Source organism: Sarcophilus harrisii, chromosome 6, assembly GCF_902635505.1.
Source record: "Sarcophilus harrisii chromosome 6, mSarHar1.11, whole genome shotgun sequence".
NCBI classification, from domain to species: Eukaryota; Metazoa; Chordata; class Mammalia; order Dasyuromorphia; family Dasyuridae; genus Sarcophilus; species Sarcophilus harrisii.
In genome coordinates, this window is record NC_045431.1 from 93,321,670 (window position 1) to 93,342,492 (window position 20,823).

The window sequence follows — 20,823 nt, forward strand, 5'->3', positions numbered from 1 at the left end:
TGGTTATTTATATTTCTGAGCTTCAAGATCCTCAGCTTACTATGGATATAATATTATTTGTAGTGCCCTTCTCACCAAGCTGTGGTGAGGGTCAAATGAAATGAGGCACATATAGTACTTTAGTGAACCAGAAGTCATTATACTGATGTGATCTTTTATTACCAGTCATACATCAGTTACACATAAGCACATCTGGGGATGTCTTAAGTGTTTTATAAATGCCAATTAAAGTAGTTTTGGGAGCAGAGGGTAAAGCAGCTTGTCATGGTACGTAGGGAGTAATTCTTCCATACTGTCTCTGATAAATACTGGCTATGACCTTGGGTTCCTAGTGTGTAGAGGCAAATCTCTAAGACTTTTAGTTTGGAGAGCAGGTCCTGCTCTGGTAGAGGGAGGTTCCTTGCTGTCAGTGCCCTGTACTAATGAAGAAATAGGTTTGATTTTTAAAAATTAATACCCAAACCCAATAAGGCTTTTTAAACTTTTTCCACCTATGACCCCTTTTCATCTGAGAAATTTTTATGCACCCCTAAATATCTAGGTATATAAAATAGATATACAAATCAAACGTACTGATAACAAATCATAATTTTGTGACCCTTACATTACCTCATGAGACTCCATATGGGATTGCAACCCATAATTTAAGAAGCTTTACACTTGAGTGAGTGAAACCTGCCCAGTGTTTGCATAGATACAGAATTTCCCACAAATCTTAGATTTTAGGGGCTACTTGTATTTTTATATACCTACACATACATGCTTATACATATATATACATATATATATATGTATATATATGTATAAACACTCGTCATATATACACAAACACATAGTGATATATTATGTATGTATATATGCATATGCACTTATATTTACATATGCATGTATCTCTATTAGGGGCACAGAAAATTGTTGATTTGGGTGTGGCCCTCACTGAAAATATCCTAATGAAAAGCACAGCACTGAATCCTGCTCTTTGAAATAAAGGTGTTCCCCCAGCTGATGAAAAAGCCCTAGTATCAAAAATTTTCCAGAGGCTCCCTTTTGAGGACTAGAGAAAGACAGCTTTTATCTAGACAAAGAGCTATTTCTGCTTGTTCCTTAACCTTATTAATTTTCTCTCCCTTCTCTTTTTCCCTCCCTCTCTACCTTCCTCCCTCTTTCCCTCCTTTGCTTCCTTCCTTTTCTCCCTCTCTTGCTTCTTCTCTTCCTCCCTTATTCCTTCCCTCCCTCCCTCATTTTTTCTTGTTTTTTTTCTCTCTCTCTCTGTTTGTGTTTCTGATTCTCTATGTAACTCTTTGTCTCTCTCCCCTTTCCATTTGCTGTTGCAAAAGACACATTAATCTCATCTTCTCTTTCCTACATATGATATTATGATACATTTTCTTTATTAACTTCCCACTCTCTCTCCCTGTAATGCATGTAGAAACATCTTTCATTTTTCTGGGAAAGTCGCAGGGTACATTTAATGCACTTAAGTTCTTAGAAGAACAGCTCTTCTCTGAGATCTTGTCAGCCAGTCTCCAAGGAGGCATGCAGTTAAATGCACATCATCATTATTGCTTCTTCCCTCCCTGAGTTTGTGTTTGGCAAAGGAATTTTGTGTAATGATGGATTCCCATAGGTCTTGCTGAGAGTTTACTGCAGCTGATGGTGCACTACATCAGAAAACAAAATGAGCTTTCAAGAAATCTTGAGGACGGCTTGACATTTTTCTAATGGGGGAGCAGGATTATTAAGACAACAGCAGTTATTTGTGCCCTTATTTTTATTCCACGTGCTATGCGGTTGGGTCATAATAAATCCCAGATCTGTGATTTTCAGCCTTTTAGCTTTTGCTTAAACTTAGCATAATTTCCAAGTGATTTCCTGAATTAATTTCATAGATTCTCCTTTTAGTTTTCATAATTGAAATTTTCTCTCCCCAGTTTCTCACAAATCTGACCCAGTGATTACTTATTTTAAACTTATATGTATTATAAGACTGTAGAGTTGGAGCTAGAAGGAACTTTAGAGACTGCTGAGCCAAAACCTTTCCTTTGACAGATGAAGTTCCAGAGAGATTAATTAAATCATTTGTCAAGAGTCACCCACCTAGTTTGTATCTGAGGAGGCATTTGAACCCAGGTCTTCCTCTCTCCTTGTCTAGCACTCTGTCAATAGTCTCTAAACTTTTTTGATTGCATATTCCTATCACTCAGAATTTTTGAACACCCCCAGATTTATATGTTTATTTATAAATTTATTCATTTCCAACTATACTAATAAGGATTTATGTTACAAAATTTATACAAAAAAGATAAATTAAAATAAGGTGATAGATGAAATATTTGAATCCAGATTTGAATCTGTTGAGTAGGAAAGGGACAAAGTTGGATGTGCCCTTTAGGAAAGTCATTTTGGCAGCTGTGTGGAAGGAGCTTTAGGAAGGGAGAGACTGGTGGCAGGAGACCATTAGGGTGCCATTGCAATAGTTGCTTGTTTTCTTCAATTCTGGAAGGGGACCAAAATGACATCACTATGTTAGAGTCGAGTTACAATGTGTCTGACTGTGGCTGATCAACCAGTATGAGCTCAGATGCTCTGCCACAGGTTGGACACAAATAGTCCCTGTGAACATTTGTGGCGGCTTCTGTAACTTTGTGCATCTCAGGTTTCCTCTGAGCTACTTCGCTTCTGCTTTGCTCATAGAGCCCAGCACCTTCTCTGGATGAAAGTACATCATGCTAGGTGGTTCTGTGCCAGTGTCTCCCATGTCATACAATCAGTTGTAAAGTTCTTAAGAGAATGTCCTTGCATCGCTTTTTGACCACCTTGTGCACGCTTGCCCTGTGTAAGTTCTCCATAAAATAATATTTTTGGCAAGTGTTCATTGCAGTAATGATGAGGGTCTGAACTAGGATAGTGGTTGGGTGAATGAAGAGAAGGGAACAGAAGTGAGAGGAGGGGAGGAATATATATTAAAATTTGGTAGGTGAGTGAGAATCATGAGGCAAGGATGACATTGAGCTCTGAATCTAGGTAACTTGAAGGCTAGTGGTGCCTTTGACAGAAATAAAGAAGTTTGGAAAAGGTGTGGGCTTGGGGAGGCAAAAGTAATGGAAGCACAACCCATTTTTGCCTGTTTATCTAAAGCTGAAAAACAAAAAAGGGTGTGTGGGGGAGGAGGAGGGGCCAGGCTTACTCACCAGCCATGCTCCACAGAACCCACGCTAAGGGCCGCCTTCTGCTGCCAGGAGGTGATGGGGGGAAGTTTGGTGGGGGGGGATGCTGGAAATGGGGAAGTTGTGTCTGCAGCTGGGAGTGTTGGGTCAGGGTTAGTCCATCAGTCAGTGGGTATTTATAAAGTACTCTCTATACACCAGGCATTGTACTCAGTGTCAGGGATACAAAGAAAGTCCCCCCCTGCCCGAAAAAATCTATAAAAAATTAATTCTTGCTCACAAGGAGTTCATATTTTAATTGGAGAGATCATATGTGGACAACTATGTACAAACATTATATATATATATATATATATATATATATATATATATAGGATATACTGGACATAATCTCAGAGGGAAAGAAATAACATCAAAGAGAACTAGTTTTAAAAACTCAACTTCCTGCAGAAGGTGGGATGTTAGTTGAGACTTTTGAAGGATGCCAGGGAAACCAGAAGATGAGAAAGAAGAGCTTTCCGAGCCAGAGGGACAGATAGTAGCAGGCCCTTGGAGTAGTTCAGGCCTGAGATGAGGCAGGCCTGCACTGGGGAGGTTGTAATGTCAGAGGAGGGAAGAAGGTGTCTAGGAGATGTTAAGGAGGTAAAAATGATAGAATTTGACCACTGATTGGACGTGGAGAAGGTCAGAACAAGGAGTAGTGTGTGATGCTCATCTTGTGAACTTTTGTGGCAAGATAAATGATGGTACTTTTTAAAAAATTATATATTTTTCCAACTACATGTAAAAACAACTTTTTACACTTTTGAAAAAAAATCTGAGTTCCAAATTTCCTCCCTCTGAGAAAGCAATTTGATATAGATTATACATGTGCAGTCACGCAAAACATATTTCCATTTAGCCTGTTGCAAAAAGAAACACAGACATCCCCCCCAAAAAAAATTCAATCTGCTTTCAGGCTCCATCAGTTCATTCTCTGGAGGTGCATAGCATTTTTCAAGAATAATAGTGCTTTTGACAGTTATGTAAGTTAGAAAGAGAGTTATGTTTTGGTCATATTAAATTTAAGATGCCTGTGGTACATCCAGTTTATACATCCAGTATATCCAGTGTCTAAAAAGGCAATTGGAAATGTGAGACTGGAGGTTGGGAGAGAAGTTAGGTCTAGACAAAAAAAATCTGAGAGCCATCTGTATAGAGATTGTAATTAAATGCATGGGAGCTGATGAGATCATCAAGGGAAATAGTTTAGAGGGAAAAGAGAAGAGGGCCCAGGACAGCCTTGGGGGATACCAACTGTTAGAGACCATTATCTAGATGAAGATCCAACAACCAAGACAGAGGAGGAGTCAGCAGACTGGTAGGAGGAGAAGCAGGAGAGATCAATGTCACAAAGGGCAACCGAGAAGAGAGATCACTGTGATTGACAGTGTCAGGGGCTTCAGAAAGGTCAAGAAGCATGAAGATTGAGAAGATACTGTTAAATTCGACAAGTAAGAAGAAATTGTTTGCATTTTGGAGACAACAGTTTTATTTGAATGATAAAGTTGGAAGCCAAACCCAAAATGTAAAGAGAGAAGAAAGGAAGTGGAGGAGTTTAGACATAAAAAGAAAGAGATTGTATTCCTTCTCTTTCTCCCTTTCTCCTTTCCTCTCTTCCTTCCTTCCTCCTTCCTTCTTTCCTTCCTTTCTCCCTTCCTTCTTCCCTTCCTTCTTCCCTCCTTCCTTTCTTCCCTCCCTCCCTTCTTTCCTTCCTCCTTCCCTTGCACCAAATTTATTTTGGTTACTATGTCACACTGCTGACTCATATTCAGTTTGCAGTCCACTAAAATCCCTAGATTTTTCTTTTTTCAGAACTGCTGTCAAACTATACCTCCCCCATCTTGTACTTATGAATTTGATCATTTTGTGCCTAAGTATGAGATTTTACATTTCTCTCTTTTTAATTTTATCTTATTAGATTCAGCCCAGTGCTCTACCCTGTCAAGGTTCTTTTGTGGATACTGACTCTGTCATTCAGTGCATTAGCTACCCTAGCTTCTTGATTTCTGCAGATGTGATGAACATGTCACCTCTTTATCCAAGAAATTAATAATAAATTGAGAATGTAGGGCCAAGCATGGATCTCTGGGGTACTCTACCATAGTAGCCACCTAGTTCTGAAACCATTGAGTAGTCTACATCTCTCAATCATCTCTTCAAGAATCATGTGAGATAGTTTATCCAAAATTTGCTAAATCCAAAGAAATGACTGGGGAGTGAATGTGAATCACAACATAGTATTTTCACTTTTTGTTGTTGTTTGCTAGTTTGTTTTTTCTTTCTCATTTTTTCTCTTTTTGACCTGATGTTTCTTGTGCAGCTTGATAAATATGGAAATATGTTTAGAAGCATTGGATTACTTGTGGTCCAAAAGAGGAGCGAGGTGGAGGGAGGAGAAGGAGGGAGAAAACTGTGAAATATAAGGTTTTGCAAGGATGAATGTTGAAAACTATATATGCATGTATTTTGAAAAATAAAAAGCTCTTAAAAAAAAGTTTTGTTAAAATCTAGATAAACTATATCCATAGCCTTTTTTTCAACTCCTAGTTAGTCACAGAAATGGAAATGAGGTTAGTCTGTCATGACCTGATCTCAGTAAAACCAGACTGTATTTTTGTAATCATTGCTTCCTTGTTCAATTGTCTTTTGAGTGATTTCTTCTAGAATTTTATCAGAAATCTGCTGAGATTTCTTCCAGCTTTCAAATTCTGTGGTTTTTCTGATGAATGTAATTAAGTTTGTGATCTCTACTTTCCCTGTCACTGTCTTCCACTACACACAAACACACACACACATCCAAGATTTTTGATGTTGTATATGATTCTTTCCTAAAAAACTCAGACATCCCTGAGTTAGAAGGATAATCTTGCTTGCATGGACATTTCCACATGAAATTTCCATTTGTATCAACTAATCACAAGCATTCTGAAGAATAATGTTTGAGATGTGAAAGGACTTTCCTCTTCATTTTCCTTCCACAAAATGTAGGAACATGGAAGAGACATTATGAGGTATTTTGCAAGTGATAGTATTTTGCAGCCTTCAGGATTAAATATAAATTGTTTGTTGCCTTTTAAAATCCTTCTTCACCAACCTTCTTATACCTTATGCCCTACTCTATTCTGTGTGATTTAGCGTCAGTGGTCTCCTGGCTGTTAATTGCATATGACATGCCTTATTCTGGCAATTTCACTGGTAAGGCCCGGAATGTCCTCCCTTCTCATCTCTACTTTCTCAGTTAAAGTTCTGTTTTCTGAAAGAAGGTTTTTTTCTTCCTAATGTTAGTTCCTTTAAGTTGAGATTACCCTCAATTTATCTTCTCTTTTTCCCTGTCTCTCTCTACACACACACACACAGACACGCAAACATTTCATTTAGTAGTTTAGTAATATAGTCACAGAAATGAAAAGAATGATGAGCTTAGTTCCATGACCAGACTATGCCTTTGTAAATCTACGTCTTTTGTAAAAAAAAAAAAGAAAAAAAAGTCTAAGCCTTTGTAAAAAAAAAAAAAAAAAGCCTCCCCACTCCCCAATTAAGACAAGGCTATCCAATAGACTATGTAAGTATTTAAGACAATCAGTTCATCAGTAGCACTTACTATGGCCGGGATACTGTGGTTACAAAGGAAAAGTTGTCCTCAAGCAACTTATGCTCCATTGGAGAGACTTGTTACATATTCATTGAATGAATGATAAAACCAAGTGACATTTTTTGTTTGTTTAGTGCTTATCCATTAGTAGATTTGTGCTGAACAACTAACAACATTGCTTTTCTATTTACTAGCCTTCAAAAGTTGTTAAATAAAATTTGTTTTTGCTCTTTCTTGCCTCTGTGGTTCAAGAACTATATGGATATATTAAACTTCTCAAGAGATTTCTACTTAAATCTCTCTGTCTTTTCCCAAATCTCGACCCTCAAGAAAACAGCTGAGAGAGCAATATGCAATTTCTGTGTTTTTTTTTTCTCTTCATTGGGTATCTTGTAGCCTTTGGCTCTACTAAGTGCCTTTTCCAGGTAGAGGGTCATTGTTTCTCTGCAGAGAAGTTTATCGCTTCTCTACTAAAGTCTTGCTCTACTCTAAAATTTGTTTCTGCTCTTTTTTGAGCTCTCAAAGGTTATTCCCATGGGATGCAAGCCTTGATGGGGTCAACAATCCCAAAGGATTTAATGAATAGTCCCTTTCATATCTGTATCCAAGAACCAATCTAGCTAAGTACAGGTGCTAACCACCTTTTTAGGCCAAAAGCAACTCGTAAAAATCATTTTGTGGAGCATGTGGATCAGTTGCCACTGGAGGGATACCCACACCAGTGGACTTAACAGCTATTTTGTGATATTGTTGTCTGTTTACAACAATTGTTGTCTGTGAGTTGTAACAGTGGGCTTATGTTATAGGTGAGATGAGCGAAAGCCGGGCCAAGAGAATTCGAATAAAAGAAGTGGATGGCTGGACATTGAGGATGCTCATCGACTATGTTTACACTGCTGAGATCCAAGTCACTGAAGAAAATGTGCAGGTAAGAACAGATACATTATGATAGATAGGGTTTTTCAGATGACAGGGAAAGAAGAGTTCTCTGAACTAAGGCACATCTTCCACCGCCTACAAAATGTTCCTCTTCTGACAGAGTTAGAGAATTTGTTACACAAAACTTAACTTCTGAGTGATGTGAGGGATGATTATACCCTTGTGGTACTGTTTTTGATCATATCTTTAAGGGCTCTCAGAACAGAGTTGTAAACATTCGGCTTCTTTGTGGGCTTCTTATTCTTTTCTTGAAAGTACCTGTCATATTTATCAATAACTACTGATAGCTGCTGTTCATAATCTTTATTTCGTGGAAAAGTGGAGACAAAGGAGTTGTTCTTCATTATCAGTTAGCCTCTCCTCTGCATACTTGACAATATCATGTTCATTTTCTTTTAGGGTACAGCTAAATTAGCACTATTGAGAAAAGTGAAAATTTGGGCTAGATTCTCAAGAAACTTTCTTTGAATGTGCACCCACTAGACATCATGGATTCTGTTATTTTTTTCCCTGGAAGATAGAGTACAATTTAAATGTCAGCTTTCGGAAATTGAAACCTTTACAGTTTGGGAAATTGCAGGATATTACAGATGATTCCATATAAGGACTTGGAACCAGAGTAGCCTTCCCTCATCTGCCTCAGAGACCTTCTTCAGTCCTAATCTGAAGAATTCCTCTCCCTGGGTTTCTTCCAGCTTTATGATCAGAGAGATTTGATCCGTGATTCTAGGACAGAAGTGTCAATTGTTTGCCTGATTCACATATAGGATAAGAGATTGCAGTCTTTATGCTAAAACAACAAATGCAATATATATTAACAATAGATTTGCTATATTGTCTGAGGAAGATCATGGAAACTCGGTCTGAAATTAATATATAGTGAATAGTGAGGAAGAGGCCATACAACAGAAAGTCATCTTCTATACTTTGTGTGTGATACAGTCTGACTGAAGGGACCTGTCCATCTTTTACTCTATAGAAAGACCTTTTTTATAAGACATTTATCATCAACCTTGTTTTGACATACATGATCAATTTACTGTCTCTTTACAATTAACTCCCATTGATGTCTTATTTTAAGGCAATCATTTCCAACAAGCCATTAAGTCTCACTTTGGCAGATTTTTTGATGCACTGCTTTTTCTCTGCCAATTTGCTTTTTTCTTCATCCCTCCCTACCCTGTAGCTAGCCCTCCACTGATACATTCATTACTTAACTGATTTCCTTGATTCATGAACTAGGCCATAAGGGTAACAGCTGTGAGAATGATTTGACCATAAATGAGCACCCTGTGTAAGCAGACCTCCTGAAGGTTGTTTGTAATCAGGACTAAACCTACTAGGAACTAGGAGAACGCCTCTAGTGTTGCTTTTAATAACCATCACGTTCTTTCCATCCTGAGCTCTTAGTCACGACTGCCTTTCAGAAAACCACTTGCCGTCCTAATTTGCCTTTTTAAGTGTCTGCTGCTTAAACCTCCCAGTAATACACTGAAAAGGTTCTGTTTGGAAGATGTGGTAAATGTCTCTTAGAATTGTATCTACCACCACCACCACCCTTTTGTTTTCTTTAGCAAAAAATGTAGCTGTGAATTTAAAATCTTGAAATAAAAGGACTTATTTTGGGGAAATCTTTGTGGTACCATGGGAAACATCAGGCCACATGGTATTGTAGGCAAGACATCTTAAAAACTGTGGGTCGTGACCCCATATGGGGTCTTATAACTGAATATGGGGGTCACAAAATTATGATTTGTTTTCAGAAAATGTTTGCTTTCTATACCTGTTTTATATACTTAATACCTGGGGTTGCCTAAATATTTCTTGGGTAAAAAGGGGCCACGAGTGGAAAAAGATTAAGAAGTCCTGGTCAAGTGTATAAAGAACCAGCCCAAGTCCTAGGCTTACTTCATTTAAATGACAGTTTAACTCCAGGATTCTGGGGATGTCACAACTTTCCAGTGCTCAAGGAAATTTTATAAGATTATAAATTTTAGAATTTTAGGGGAAGGTTGATGGGTCAGGGATAAAGTAGATTTGAAATCAGGAAAATCTCAGACATTTATTAACTGTGTGATTCTGGGCAAGCCATTTAAATTTGTATTTGTCTCAGGTCCTTTATCTATAAAATGGGGATAATAATAGCACCTTTCTTTCAGGATTTTTATGGGAAAAAAAATGAAATAATATTTGTGAAAAGCTTTGTAAATCTTAAAGTGCTACATAAATGTTTGCTCTTATTCTTAATTTTATTGTTTATTTTTGTTCAGTCATTTTTCAGTTGTGTCCAAATTTTTGTGACCTCATCTGAAAGTTTCTTGACAAAGATACTAGAATTTCCTTCTCCAGTTGATTTTATAAATGAGGAAACTAAGGCAAACAGGATGAAGTGACTTGCCTGGGGTTATATAGCTAGCAGATGTCTGAGGCTGGATTTGAATTCAGGTCTTCCTGGCACTCTACCTATTGTGCCAGTTAGCTGCCCCTTGCAAACCTTAAAGTACTATGTGAATGTGCCAATCTGTGTTGTTACAAGAAATTTCTTGATCTAGAAGTTCCATATGTCAATGAAATCACAAGTAGCAATCTAAATCTCAGTGTCTTTAACTCAAAAATGTAGGGCTTGACTTAAATGGCTTCTGAGGTGCTTTCTGTGATTCTGTGGATAAATATGACCTTTCATCTATGATCCTATAGACATACTTCCCTGGCTGTGATTGTGACTTTCTTTTATACATCTGGCCCTCTAAGTTCTCTAACAACCAAATAAAATTCTAACAAGAATAGATAATTGGGATTGGCTACTTATTTATATTCCATCTTATTTCCAAAATATTCTTTTTCTCTTTTGAGTATATTCCATTATTGTTATTACATTCCTTACACAGCAGGGCTACTTTAACAATCCCTTATTTTCATATTGTGGGAAAATGAGTCAGGAGAGAAAAGCCCTTTTAGAGATTTCGGTTTTGCTGAGCACAGACTTGGACCAAACTACATATGTGGGAATTTGAAACTGAGGAAGACCTGTCAGTCATTCTTGAGCTGGCAGGTAAAAATAAAGCAAGCAAAATTGCATCTGGGCATTTTTATAATTTAGGAGGTTTTCCTGATGAATGTGATGGGCTTTTTCTATTTAAAGAGTAGAGGCTCTTCTCATGTAACTTATGCATATATAGCACACATAATTATATAATGTGTGAGGATGTTGCGCTCTGTATTCTCCAAGTGGACCTGTGCTGTTCTATTAGTTGATTGTCATAGCCAAAGCTATGTTTGCCTTGTGCCATTGACCTTGGGGATGAGTTAGATGATTAAAAAAAAGGTTACATGTTTATAGTGAACTATTAAAAAAAGTCAAAATGCTACTACCAAGAAGTGATAGCTTTATTCACTTAATAGAGTAAATAAATAACTCTTGGTTCTGATAACTTTCTTTGTCAGTGAGGGGTAAATTGTATTACCAGTGAATTAGAATTTATGGTTGCCTTCTTTTCCCCTTCAGTTGTCCCAGTCATTTCTGAGACTCCGTGATCCCATTTGGGGTTTTCTTGGCAAAGATACTGGGTAGTTTACCATTTTCCTTCTTCAGCTCATCTTACAAATGAGGAAACTGAGACAAGAAGGGTTAAGTAACTTGCTTATGGTCGCACAGCTAGTAAGTCTTCTTGATTTCTGGTCTGGTACTATATTCACTGTGCCTCCTGGCTGCTCAATTCAAAAAACAAATTTCATAATAAATTGGAAAACGCAAATTCTATAAATTTTTTTGAGTCTATCTTGAGAGATGGTTAAATCCATCAATCATGTTTTTCCTTACTTAGGAAATATATATTTTTCTCAATAGTATTTTATTTTTCCTAATATATGTAATTTTAATATTTTTGGGAAGATGAGTCAGGAGAGAAAAGCCCTTTTAGAGATTTCAGTTTTGCTGAGCACAGACTTGGACCAAACTACATATGTGGGAATTTGAATTTAGGAAGTTTTCATTTTTGTTAGACTTTGTGCTCTAACTTTTTTTTTCTCCCTCCCTTACCTTCCCTCTCCCCAAGGGAAACAATCTGATATAGGTTAAATATGTGTAGTAGGAATATATTTTCAAGATAGATAAATCTTTAAATCTTATATCAACTATAGAGTTAGATGTAGGTTAACTATTTGGAAAGTCTTAAAAGATCTAAAATTTGGTATTGCCTGATTTTTCTTCTCTCTCATTTGCTGTTTTATTGTAGCATTAATTTAAATTTTCTTATGTTTTGTAATCTCTATTCTAGACTATCCTCAGTACTAGTAGAACTCTTCACTTGAATTTAATGTGTAGGGATTAAGGTCCTGTAATAGCAAATGATTAGTGGATTTTGTGTGTAAATGTTTCTGTTCTCAACTCAATGATATATTTGTTCCATTGATTGCTGCTGTCCTTATTAGCAGATTTTTGCCCTCCTTTTGTTTGGGTAATGGTTTTAAATAGAAAATTCAACATAGACATACATAGGAGTAGGGATAAGAATTGAACCAATGATTTCATAGGAAAATAAAAGGGTTAATTTCTTCATTACTTTGTTTGCAGTAGTTTTATAGTTTAGGCAAAGTCCCAATGGGCCCATAGACTTACCCTCAACGATGAGTAGAGCTCTTCCTCTAATATTAGAAGGAAGAAGAAAAGAGTAGGAGATATTTGTAGGGTATTCTGAATAGTAGCAAATTGGAGTTAGGGGGTAGTTCTAAGTGGTTCAGTCTTATTCATTCAGCATGCATTATACAGTGCTTGGGTAGAAAGTTTAGATAACATGGTTTCTGCTCTCAGAGTTGATTATTTTAGAATCTATTCTGATGCAAATGCAGATAAATATCATGTCACCTATATACGCATAAATTGGAGAGGTCCAAAGCAAATTTATGAGAGCTAGAGAATGAAGGTCAGATAAAACCACATGGAAAAGAAAAGATTTAAGTTGAACTTTAAAGGATGGTTGCCCCTGTGATGAAGGAGGTCCAGTGTAGTCTTTGTTGAATGGATTTCCCATTGGAGAGTAAGGTCCTCCAAATGCTCTTGTTTGTGAATGACATAATGCTAATTGCATTAAGCCCCAAGATATTGCAGAATTTTCTGAAAGAAATCTATAATCACTCCAGGGAATTTGGCCTGACCATCTACATAGAAAAGAACATGTGGGTGAAGAATGTGTATTACTTAGATTTCATCATGCATCTGAATAAATACTCTGTGAACCTATGTATGGGACAGTACAAATGCACTCTAGAATTGCAACAAAAGAAGAAACTGGGCTGACTTGCTTTTGGGAAAATTGCAAAGCAATTTAACTGACCCCGCAATTCCTATGAAAAACAAATGTCCATTTTTTTTTAAACTAGTGTTGCTGTGTGGAAGAGATACCTGCAATACTACTGCCTTCAAAAAACTAAAAATTCATATTATACTTGGGGCAGTTAGGATAGATATGAGCTTTTGTTGTTCTTTAGTCTTTTAAATTGTGTCCAACATTTATGACCCCATTTGCAGTTTTCTTGGCAAGATATTGGAATAGTTTGCCATTTTCCTTTCCAGCTCATTTTCCAGATGAGGTAATTGAGGCAAAAATGACTTTGCCCAGGGTCACACAGCAAATAAATATCTGAAGCTGCATTTGAACTCGGGTCCTCCGGACTCCAGAGCCATTGCTCTATCCACTGTGCCATCTAGCTACCCCCATGCATCCATTTATATTAAAGTCTTAAAGGATTTGTATTGAAGGGTATTTAAAAGATGGCTAAAAATCCAACAGATAGAGCCATTCCAGTACCTAACATGCCCCTGTAGCTTCATATCAATATACTTTGGCTAGTAATCACTATTTTAGTCAATATGTTTATAATTCATATATATGACCCATCCTCTATTACCAGCCATTGCATATACTATTTTCCCACTTTCAGGAATTAATCACAATGGATTCCAGTCACTGTAGTAACCATTTTATCAGTGCACATAAGCCCAAACAGACATTGTTCATTAGATATAAATTTACTGGTTGCATATGAGTTTGTACAATTTCTATGTGCTTTCTGACCCTTCTACCAGGTTGTGTTTAGGAAGGTACATGCTTTTCTAATTTACTCCAAAAAATCCCCAGCAAGTCCCTAATAAATATTATTTATTATTATTATTAATATAAAAATAAATATTAAAATAAAAATAAATTAGCTTGAACTTCAGGAATAAATAGCTATAAAATAAAATAGAAAATATTGTGTGCGTGTATGTGTATGGAGAAAGGAAGGAATAGACAGAGACAGAGAGTGAGAGAGAATTAGTTTTGTGTTCCAACTTGACCTAAGAGATTTTGAGCTATCTAGTTCTTTTGAGCCTAGAGTGGTCAGGAAAAATTGAGTTCTTGAAAGTAATACTGAGAATGTCATGGTGAGGTGATTTTAAAAAATTAAGCCAGATCTGAGGTTTAATTGCTGTAGAGTACACTCTGTTCAGATTACTCCTTTATTTGTACAAATAGACAACTGTTCCATATCCCATAGTCTTAGTGATTTGCCTGAGACACTGAGAGGTTAAGTGAGTTAACCAGTTAGCAAGCATTTGCTAAGCACTAAGAGTGTCCCTGCCACGTGGGGGTGCAAAGAAAGGCAAAAACGGCTCCCCTCCTCAGGGGTTAGGGACATAAAAGTTGTTGTATCCCACACCCCAACCCCAAATAAGGTACATAACAATATGTTCTATGACCTGATGCTTTTATCAGGCCCCTTTGCTTGAGTCATAGAATCAGTTCCTCCCATGGCCATCTCTTTAACTTTCTAAAGTATCCCCCTCTAGCTACTACTACCCTGTGTTAGAATATAAGTTATCCTGTTAGAAGTTCCTTTAGGACAGGTATTCTCTTTGCTTTTATATTTGTATTCCCGGATCTTGGCACAAAGCTCAGCAGGTAAAAATTGTTTAATAAAGGCTTTTCATTAATATTTCTGATAACTCTTATATCCTGAATTTGGATAGATATTTAGGGGCAAGAATAAAAGATTCTAATTTTGCTGCTAATGTGCTCCTAACTAGCAGTTCCCTGGACATGGATAATGAATAAATGCTTCATTCTCTTTGCAGATTGGAAGGTTAAGCTGTATCCTTGATTATTAGGAGCAGCTACTTTTCACTGACTTGTGTGCACACATTTGAGAAAACTGAAATCTCTACATATAAGAATTCTCAAGAGTTTTATTTTATTATTTCTTAAATCTCTTGTACTATATTTAGTAAAAGAGGGAAGGTGAAGAAGTAGAATTCATGAAGGAGTTAGCTTTGGAAAAGGAAGTAACAATTACCAACAAATATTTCTTTATACAAAGAAGAAAAAGGCTATGATTAAGCTTGGATATATATCTATATCTATATATATATCTATACATAATCATATACATACATATATATATATATGTAAATATACATACCTACATATGTATAAAAATGATTATAGCTATCCAACAAAAATATCTATAATCATACACATATGTATATATACACATATACATTTATATAATAAGGTATTATTATACTTGTTTGTCTTCTGCTTCTCTGAAGATGGATAATACCTTCCTTCCTAAGTCTAAGTCTTTCCATATTTTCTAAGTCCACCAACTCATCATTTCCTACACTACAGAAATATTCCAACCTTATATTATCTAGCTATTTTAATAATCTATAGCAACATTGATTACATTAGTTTCCTTATTTTTCTCTTTTAATTAAATCTATTTTAACTTTGGATACATTTGTTATTTTTTAATTTTGTTTCTATTTATTTTTAACATTCATTTTTTTAAAATTTGGAGTTCTAAATTCTTCTCTTCCCAACCTTCCCCTTCCCTGCCTATAGAATAGGCAAACAATATATTAATTATATTTTTAAAAGAATATTGAACACAATAGAAATTAGATTTGTTTTTTAAAATTTTGTCTTTGTGTCCTCAGGTCTCTCATCCATAGTCATTTTTTCCCTTGAGGCAATTGGGATTAAATGACTTGCCCAGAATCGCACTACTAGTAAGCGTTAAGTGTCTGAGGTCAAATTTGAACTCAGGTTTTCCTGACTTCAGGGCTGGTTCTCCATGCATTGTGCCACCTAGCTGCCACCCATACTAAATTTTTAATGTGATTTCCTAATCCCTTGCAGCACTTTTTATCCTGTAACCATATCTTGTTGCTCTTATGCACTTATCTGTGCATGCGAAGTCTCCTCCAAAGAATATAATAAGCTCTTTGAGGGCAGGGATTTTCACTTCATTCTTTATATCTCCAGCATTTAGCTCAGTGTCTGGCCCGTAGGAGGCTCTTTGGTTGATTGGCTGATTTGTTTGGATTGAAAAATAGCCCCTTTGCTCAAAGAACTGTAGGAATAAAATACATACAGAAATATGTGTGTTTGAAGAAAAATGAGAGAGAGAGAGACTCATTGTAGGAATAAAATACATGCAGAAATATGTGTGCTTGAAGAAAAATTAGAGAGAGATAGAGAGAGAGATTCCTATTGTATTGTAGGGATAAAATATATACAGAAATATGTGTGCTTGAAGAATAATTAAAGTCAGAGAGAGAGATTCCTATTGTATTGTAGGGATAAAATATATACTGAAATATGAGTTTGAAGAAACATTAGAGAGATACTCATTGTATTGTGGGGATAAAATACATGCAGAAATATGTGTGCTTGAAGAAAAATTAGAAAGAGACAGAGAGAGAGATTCATATTGTATTGTAGAGATAAAATATATACAGAAATATGTGTTTGAAGAAAAATTAGAGAGAGACTCGTAGGGATAAAATACATGTAGAAATATGTATGTTTGAAGAAAAATATAGAGAGACAGAGAAAGAGAGGGATGGGAGGGTGTGTGAGGTCATTAGTAACTGGAATGAATTGAAGGATTTGTGGAGGTGGTGGCTGAGCTGAACCTTGAAGAAAGACAGTTTAAGAGATAAAAATGTCAAGAGGGATGAGTGCCTTTGATATATGGGAGTGTGTGAATATAAAGATGGGAGTTTAGAGTCTTTATGAAAGGGATAGTTGATGATGACTAAAACTGTCATTTCACAAGCAGAGGGAAACTCCCAGGTGAAGAAACACCTTCACCCATCCAGGTCAGCATCTTTGTCACTTGGAGTCTTAAGAGTGGCGTAGAGACTTAGGAGGTCAGTTCACATGTGTCAGAGATCAGGAAGGATAGTTCTCTGTACTCTCTGACAAGAGTAGTATAAAATAAAATAAATAGCAGGTGGCACAATGGATAGAAAGTTAGACTTGGAATTAGGAAGATCCAAATTCAGATTCTTCCTCTGACTCTTACTAGCCATGTCACCATGGGCAAATTATTTGATTTTTGCTGTCTCAGTTTCTTTATCTGCAAAATAGAGATAATAATAGAACCTTCTTCCTAGGTTTCTTCTATGAGGGAATATTTGTAAACACTTTACAAACCTTAAAGCATTATATAAATGTTATTTATTATTATTATTATTTCAGAAAGGTAGGTTGACAAGGGCTTTTTCTGTACAGCTAGTGAAGCAAGTTAAGGGAGCTGTCCTGGAGAATGTTAATTTAGTAGTTACCTGGAGGATGGATTAGAGAGAGTGGAGACTTGGAAGCCGGGGGAGACCATTTAATTAAGAGGTTGATACCATAGTCTAAGAGCTTTTGTCCCTGATTTAGGGTGGTGTTTATATGAGTGGGGAGAAGATAGGTGCAAAAAAGAAGTAGAATTTTCAAGACTGGGTAGCTCATTGGATGCAGAAAAATATGACCTGCTTCTTTAATTTACATCTTAACTTTTTGGAGAAACGATCATTGGTAATTCATGTCATACATGCCTGGCAATATTCTTTTAATCAGAATATTTAATCAAAACCTCAGAGATGCTACATAAGAGATATTGTGTTTGCATGCGGAAGAAGTGAACAGATGGAAAAGTTATTATTAACTCAACCTGCAAAATGTGTGGGGGAGGGTGAGGGGGAGAAGGAGGAAACCAGTTCAAGTCCATTAGATCACTAACTGGTTTGTAAAGCCAGAAACTTCTTGGGAAGTCAGTTTATTAGAAACAAAATAAGAATCAAATAAAATCAGAAGCCAAACCTTTTGTTTTGCACTTGTCACATTTTAGGCAGATGCAAACTGTAGAAACATCACTAATTACAGTTCTGTATTGTTTTAAATCATTAAAATGGGAAATCATGGAAGAAGTCCTAACAATTATGTCAGCTTCAGTGGCTCCCCAGAGACTCTAGGTTAAATACAGGTTCCTCAGGTTGACTTTCAGAGTCCTTTGTCATTTGGATTCTAGCCTATTTCCAAGGTTATTTCATTCACACCATTCCCCTTCATGCATTATGTTCCAACCAGACTGACCTCCATGCTCTTTCTTTGACTCCCATGAGTCCCAACATAGCTGTCCATGAGTCTTTTCATGACTTGTCCCCCTCCCCTTTTCTAAGATGTATTCCTTCTTCACCTCCACCTATTAGAATCACTTACTTTTATCAAAGCCCCAGCCCAGCTGTGTCACTTTCCAAGACTTTCTCATACCTTCTGTTTATTAGTATACTTTTCTTCCTCAAATAATTTTCTGTATACTTATCCCTCAACATTCAGTAGAATGTGAACTCCTTGAAGGGAATTTTCATTTTTTTCTTGGTATTTCCCCAGTTCCTAAAGCAGTAACCATATGTGTGTGTGTATATATATATATATATATATATATATATATATATATAGTGATTTATAAATGCCACATGCCAGCTGCTCTTTCTGGAATTTTATAAGGACTTTATAAAATTTATCAGAAAATCATTCTTTTAATCAGAATATTTAATCAAAACTTTATAGATGCTACTTGAGAGTTATACCATGCAAAAAACCAGAACAGATGGAAAACATTATTAATTCAACCTGCAAAATGTGTAGAGGAGGGGAACAGGGAGAAAAAGGAATCCACTTCAGGACCATTAGATAAGTGATAAGAAAGCCAGAAAGTTTCTGCTCTCAGGGAGCTTACATTCTAATGGAGGAAACAGCACATGTACCTGTAAGTCTACACACACTATCAACAAAATGAATTCAATGTGGTTATGGGAGAGAGGGCTCTGCCAGGGGATCAGGCACTGGGCTAAGTGCTTTACAGTTATAATCTTATTTGATCCTCACAATTATTCTGAGAGGTAACTGCTATTATTATTCACATTTTATGGATCGGGAACACTGAAGCAAACAGGTTAAGTATCTTGCTTCAGGGTCACACAGCAGTAAGTGTCTTGAGGCCAGATTTGAATTGAGGGCTTCCTGACTCCAACTCCTTTACTCTGTCTACTGTACCATTTTCTGCCCCATCTTTAAAAGAAGTGACTACTTTGTTTAATGCAGTATTTGTAATGAACCACATAAACCTGAGTGCTGAATTTGAGAAGTCAGATAACAATAGGATTTTTTTAAACATGTTTTTATTGATGTCCTTTTTTTTTTTTTAACATCAGCTTAGTTTTCTCTAAGTATCCCTTCCCCCTTGCTATCCCATATAACAAATAGTAGTTTTTTAAAGACAAAAGAAAAAAAGAAGAAATCGATATAACAAATCAATACATTCATTTGTTCCATGTACAATAGCTGTGGATCTTCCACTTCCTTAAAGGACTCCTTTGGGAGCATCTTTCCATATCTCTTATTTTGAGCCATGCTTACTCTTTTTAGCAATAGGTTTTAAAAATCAGGCATTCAGTTAATATCTGTTAATTGATTTCTAGATATCTAGCACTGTGGAAATCACTGGAATCTTTTGTGATCATTATCCTCTTATAGCAACTGTTTGAAATTTGTACAATAATATTCCCATTATGTCAAACCTTTTCTCCTCCTCCTTCCTTCTTCTTCTTCTTCTTTTTTTGTTAAGGCAATTGGGGTTAAGTGACTTGCCCAGGGTCACACAGCCAGGAAGTGTTAAGTGTCTGAGAACAGATTTGAACTCAGGTCCTCCTGACTTCAAGGCTGATACCCTATCCACTGTGCCACCTAGCTCCCCTTCTAATTTTTTTTATGAGATATTTTCTTTGAATTAACCAAAAATTCTATCATCTCAGGAATCATTAAAATGTAAATTAGGTATCTGTATTTTATTTCAATCTAAAGCAAATCAATAGGAGAAACAAACTTCTGATTATTTGGTTCATTAAGAAGTATCCTGTAGAGATAACCTGCCATTTTTCCTGTATATATTATATATATCTTGTATATATTGTCTCCTCCCCTGTAATGTTAACGAGCATAGGAACTGTGTTTTTGGCTTTCTTTGTGGCCCTCATGTTAGGGATTGCATTGGGTGCCTAAAAAATGCCATCTGATGATGATGAGTAGAGAGAAGGCAGTAGTTTTGGATAAATCATTTTCTGAAAACTTTTCTTGTAGGCAAACATGTTATTTATATGCTGTGCTGAGTAGAAATGTGCCGGATATTCATCATGCACAGCCTGCTGTTTTTAATAAGAAGTCTATCAGTAACCGTACAGAAATGTAAAGTATTTTGACCGCCTTCAGTGATTTTACAGTTTTTCTATTTGGGGTGCCTTGAGTTAGGCACCCCAAATAGAAAATTTTTGATTCTTATTTTGTTTTGTATGGTACCTTAAGACTGTTCCATAGCTGACAAGAGTACTTTTCTTCATCAAGATATGAAGATATTCTCTTAGGTATAGGTTTAATGTTAAAACACTGTTGTTGATGACAAACATCAAAACTATGAAATACGATTTTTTTAGGAGGAAGTGAAGAGGGTAGGAAAGCAGAACTGTTCATGGAATAGCCAAAATAACTTCATTGTCCATTAGGATAAAGAATGCTTCATTTTTTTATTTGTAAAAAAATAAGGCAGTGTGTTTTTTTGTTTTTTGGATTTTGCCATTATGTCCCTTTGAGGGTAGGAAAGCAGAACTGTTCATGAAATTGCCAAAATAACTTCATTGCCCATTAGAATAAGGAATGCTTCTTTTTTTGTTTATAAAAATAAGGCAGTGGTTTTTTTTTTTTGTTTGTTTGT

At 36.2% G+C, this 20,823-nt stretch overlaps 1 protein-coding gene across 2 annotated transcripts in view; it reads left to right on the forward strand.

The window, feature by feature from the left end:
• Window positions 1-20,823, forward strand: part of KLHL2 (kelch like family member 2) — a 135,703-nt gene that overhangs the window by 41,337 nt on the left and 73,543 nt on the right. For both annotated transcript variants that reach the window (XM_031942981.1, XM_031942979.1), the window contains exon 4: window positions 7,608-7,729. In XM_031942981.1, coding sequence (XP_031798841.1) covers window positions 7,608-7,729 — 122 coding nt within the window. The remainder of the gene's footprint in view (window positions 1-7,607; window positions 7,730-20,823) is intronic.